We start from the raw sequence: 5,498 nt of genomic DNA, 5'->3' as shown, positions 1-5,498 counted from the left end.
ACATATATATATATATACACACATATATATATATACAGTATATCATTTATATTTATTTATTTTGCCGTTTTTGTTTACATGTTAAAGGTGTGTTAATGAATATACATGCATGTTTAACATATAGATTCCTTTCTTTCATGTTGACAAGAATATAAGTTGGTGTATTACCTGATTCTGATGACTTGCATTGATTGTAATCAGACAGTAGTGATGATAACGTCCACGTTTTCAAATGGAGGAGAAAAAAAGTTCCTCCTTTCTGTCTAATACCACATGAAAGTGGTTGGTTTTTGGCATCTTATTTGTCCAGCTTCCATATTCGTTTTTATGCACTTTACAAGAAATACATTAGCGGCAAACTCCGTAGCTTGCTAGCTTGTTTGCGCTGGCTTTCGGAGACACTTGTTTTGAAAGCGCAGGCGCGATGGAGCGGCACTTTTATTGTGAAGACAGGAACTGTGCAGTCAGTCTTTAGGCTTTTGACGGGATGTACGGTTGAAATAAAAAATGGTCTTTTTTCCTTCACACTTTTGATTGATTGATTGAAACTTTTATTAGTAGATTGCACAGTACAGTACATATTCCGTACAATTGACCACTAAATGGTAACACCCCAATAAGTTTTTCAACTTGTTTAAGTCGGGTCATGTGACCGCCTGGCTCTGTTTGATTGGTCCAACGTCACCAGTGACTGCATCTGATTGGTGGAATGGAGTGAACGTCACCAGTGACTGTATTTGTTGAAACGCAGGCACTATGAAGGTCTGTCTGACAGACCAAAACAAACAAAGCGTGCATTAACAGATCGATAAAAATTAGTAGCGAGTAGCGAGCTGAATGTAGATAAAAGTAGCGGAGTAAAAGTAGCGTTTCTTCTCTATAAATATACTCAAGTAAAAGTAAAAGTATGTTGCATTAAAACTACTCTTAGAAGTACAATTTATCCCAAAAGTTACTCAAGTAGATGTAACGGAGTAAATGTAGCGCGTTACTACCAACCTCTGCTTATATATGTTGTTTCCTTCTTTATTATGCATTTTCGGCCGGTGCGACTTATACTCCGAAAAATACGGTATAAGGCCTATGACTTGAACCAATGATAACTATTTGTGTATTGAATGTACTTTTTAATTTGTTTTGATAATAAGCACGTTTAGTGCACTGACTGCTTTGTATAAGTCACATTTATGCTGCTAATGGTTATTTTAGCACTTTATTGCATATTGTGATTCTGACATGTAAGTTGATTTATATTGTACAATACTGAGGAAAAAACTAGAAGCTGCTCTGAATACTTTATAATGCAATTAGTGTTATTTAATATTTGCACAATAAGGTATTAAAGATGGATGAAGTGAGCCACTCACCCACAGCACGAGCGGTGAGTCCAAAAAGGCGACCAGGAGCTCGGACAGAGTCACATCCATGCTGACCTGCTCTGAAGATCAATGAATCGATCAATGAATGAATCGATCAATGAATCGATCCACGGAACAAAGCCCCCCCTCGAGGCATGGACCCCCCCCCCCTCGAGGTAGGCTTTCTCTCGTGTCACGTTCACTATTGTTCCACGGACACGGTTAGATGCTCCCAATTGTAGCCAAATAGTCACAAAGTCTTCGCCAAAGTAGCCAAAAGCAAGGGAATCATTTCCGGTGCGTGGAGTGGGCAAATATCCACTTTCCTGCGGGGGGAAATAAATATCCACTTTCGAACACTTGATCCCAACTTCGTAGTCAAGGAGACTCCACACAAAGAAACAACAAAACCGCAGGGAAAATAGCAAGTTGGCGATAAAACATAACGGTTTTTTCCCCAAGTGTGGCGTTTCCACGGCGTTAGTTAGTTATTTAGTTAGTGAGTTAGTTAGTCGCCTGCCGCTTGACGAGGAGGTGAACATACAACACCTAAAGCACTCACCCCTCGGCCGGAAGTTGATCGACTGCCGTGTCGACCAATGGGCTGCAGCGAAATAGCAAGTCCCGCCTTCAACTACAAATGAACCAATTGTCATCCCGTAATTGCGAAAGCTTGTGACGTCATCGCTAGTAACGGGGGTTACACGGTAGTCGATACCAATACCAATAAACCACACGGTCAGTTTGCCGATGCTGAAACGGATACCAAACTTTTTTTTATTTTTTATTAATAATTGTTTTGTCTTTTTAGATGTGTTGGTCGTGATCATAATCACAATAAGTACGAACAAAACAACAGAGACACATAAGATAACTAAGATATATCGACTTCACCGCGTTGGTATCGTTCGGAAACGGATACTCCATATGAAGTTCAACCCTCCCACCTGCCGTCACATGACGTGAATGAACCAATCAGAGGAGCCCATTACATCAATAGTGGATCCTCCATTGTGTTGGATGTGATGTATATTCTATTCTTATTTCCTGGCTTCAGCAGGGAATGATGTCACTTTGAGCGCGTGGCCAGGTACTAAGTGCATGAGAGTGCTTTCACTTTCACTTGACCAATGTTTTCACTACTTTCAACAAAGTCCAACGCACTCTTTTTGGCGGAGTTTGAGGAAGATGAAACGTGTGCAGGAATCAGTTGCACAGCAGCACCGCCGTGTGGTGACGTTATGTTACTACAACTCTCTGCACCAATGTCCCACACTGGCCATCTGGAAGGAAGAGTGCACCCCCCCCCCCCCCCCCCCCCGTCAGTACTCTCAGGAAGTGTACTGTACTCTCAAGAAGTGTACTGTACTCTCAGTAAGTGTACTGTACTCTCAATAAGTGTACTGTACTCTCAGGAAGTGTACTGTCACCACTGCATACTCTCTTCCTGGGGCGTACATGTTCCGAATGATGGAGGTAAATTAGTGTCTTTATTGAGAAACTTTTTTGTTTTTACAAAGAATATATGGAACAGATTTTTTTTGCATTTGAATTTTGTGAACTGACATTTTTTTACATTAAATTATGCTGAACATTTTATTAAAAAAAAAAAAAAAAAACCGTAAGCAATATGTGTGTTTAAAATATCATTTAAAAAAATGTAGTTGGTGTATAAAAATTCACTGTTTAAAAATTAAGTGTTTTAAAATCAATGTAAAAAAAATTAAGTGCTGAAATATTCTCAGAATCACAATCAGCTTTACTGGCTTTTTTTAACGAAGGAGTGATGACATCATGTATGTATGTGTGATATGCAGAGGTGGGTAGTAACGCGCTACATTTACTCCGTTACATCTACTTGAGTAACTTTTGGGATAAATTGTACTTCTAAGAGTAGTTTTAATGCAACATACTTTTACTTTTACTTGAGTATATTTATAGAGAGGAAACGCTACTTTTACTCCGCTACTTTTATCTACATTCAGCTCGCTACTCGCTACTAATTTGTATCGATCTGTTAATGCACGCTTTGTTTGTTTTGGTCTGTCAGACAGACCTTCATAGTGCCTGCGTTTCAACAAATACAGTCACTGGTGACGTTCACTCCGTTCCACCAATCAGATGCAGTCACTGGTGACGTTGGACCAATCAAACAGAGCCAGGCGGTCACATGACCTGACTTAAACAAGTTGAAAAACTTATTGGGGTGTTACCATTTAGTGGTCAATTGTACGGAATATGTACTGTACTGTGCAATCTACTAATAAAAGTTTCAATCAATCAATCAAAAGTGTGGGGAAAAAAAGACACTTTTTTTTTATTTCAGCCGTACTTCCGGTCAAAAGCCTAAAGACTAACCGCACAGTTCCTGTCTTCACAATAAAAGTGCCGTTTCCGTCGCGCTTGCGCTTACTAAATAACAAGCTAGCAAGCTACGGAGTTTGCCGCAAATGTATTTCTTGTAAAGTGTATAAAAACGAATATGGAAGCTGGACAAATAAGATGCCAAAAACCAACCACTTTCATGTGGTATTAGACAGAAAGGAGGAACTTTTCTTCTCCTCCATTTGAAAACGTGGACGTTATCATCACTACTGTCTGATTACAATCAATGCAAGTCATCAGAATCAGGTAATACACCAACTTATATTCTTGTCTTCATGAAAGAAAGGAATCTATATGTGTTAAACATGCATGTATATTCATTAAAACACCTTTAACATGTAAACAAAAACGGCAAAATAAATAAATATAAATTATATACTGTATATATCAATATATGTATATACATATGTGTATATATATATATATATGTGTGTGTGTGTGTGTGTTACTCATCAGTTACTCAGTACTTGAGTAGTTTTTTCACAACATACTTTATACTTTTACTCAAGTAAATATTTGGGTGACTACTCCTTACTTTTACTTGAGTAATAATTCTCTAAAGTAACAGTACTCTTACTTGAGTACAATTTCTGGCTACTCTACCCACCTCTGGTGATATGCGTACATATAGTAAATGTAAAAACAGTGTGTATATATATATATATATATATAAATACAGGACTGTCTCAGAAAATTAAAATACTGTGATAAAGTCCTTTATTTTCTGTAATGCAATTAAAAAAACAAAAATGTCATACATTCTGGATTCATTACACATCAACTGAAATATTGCAAGCCTTTTGTTATTTTAATATTGCTGATTATGGCATACAGCTTAAGAAAACTCAAAAATCCCATCTCAAAAAATTTTAATATTTCCTCAGACCAAGTTAAAAAAAAAAGATTTATAACAGCAAAACAAAATCAAACATTTGAAAATGTCAATTAATGCACTCAGTACTTGGTTGGGAATCCTTTTGCACGGATGACTGCATCAATGTGGCGTGGCATTGCTGAGGTGTTATGGATGCTTCAATAGCGGCCTTTAGCTCATTTGCATTATTGGCTCTGGTGTCTTTCAGCTTCTTCTTCACAATACCCCACAAATTCTCTATGGGGTTCAGGTCAGGGGAGTTGACAGGCCAATGGAGGACAGTAATGCCATGGTCATATACAGAATATATATATATATATATATATAATCAGTCGTGGTCAAAAGTGTACATACACGTGTAAAGAACATCATGTCATGGCTGTCTTGACTTTACAATCATTTCTACAACTCTTATGTTTTTGTGATGTAGTGATTGGAGCACATACTTGTTGCTCACAAAAAACATTCATGAAGTTTGCTTCTTTTATGAATTTATTATGGCTCTACTGAAAATGTGAGGGTGAAAAGTATACATACAGCAATGTTAATATTTGCTTACATGTCCCTTGGCAAGTTTACCTGCAATAAGGCGCTTTTGGTAGCCATCCACAAGCTTCTGCTTGACCACTTGACCACTAAATTGCTGCACTTCAGCTAAATGTGTTGCTTTTCTGACATGGACCTGTTTCTTCAGCATTGTCCACACCTTTAAGTCAGGACTTTGGGAAGGCCATTCGAAAACCTTCATTCTAGCCTGATTTAGCCATTCCTTTACCACTTTTGAGGTGTGTTTGGGGTCATTGTCCTGTTGGAACACCCAACTGCGCCCAAGACCCAACTGATGATTTTAGCTTGTCCTGAACAATTTGGAGCTAATCCTC

The 5,498-nt window shown here is 38.1% G+C and overlaps 1 protein-coding gene across 3 annotated transcripts in view; it reads right to left on the bottom strand.

Annotated features, from left to right (window-relative positions):
- ccdc88c (coiled-coil domain containing 88C) overlaps positions 1-1,899 on the bottom strand; it is a 107,053-nt gene extending 105,154 nt beyond the window's left edge. For all 3 annotated transcript variants that reach the window (XM_061986844.2, XM_061986846.2, XM_061986847.2), the window contains exon 1: positions 1,368-1,899. In XM_061986844.2, the coding sequence (XP_061842828.1) occupies positions 1,368-1,427 (60 nt within the window). In that variant the 5' untranslated portion in view covers positions 1,428-1,899. The remainder of the gene's footprint in view (positions 1-1,367) is intronic.
- Between the last annotated feature and the right edge of the window lie 3,599 nt (positions 1,900-5,498).

Source organism: Nerophis lumbriciformis, linkage group LG26 (genome assembly GCF_033978685.3).
Source record: "Nerophis lumbriciformis linkage group LG26, RoL_Nlum_v2.1, whole genome shotgun sequence".
Lineage (NCBI taxonomy): Eukaryota > Metazoa > Chordata > Actinopteri > Syngnathiformes > Syngnathidae > Nerophis > Nerophis lumbriciformis.
The sequence above is the reverse complement of the archived record's forward strand: the minus strand, read 5'-3'. Positions and strand labels throughout refer to the sequence as shown.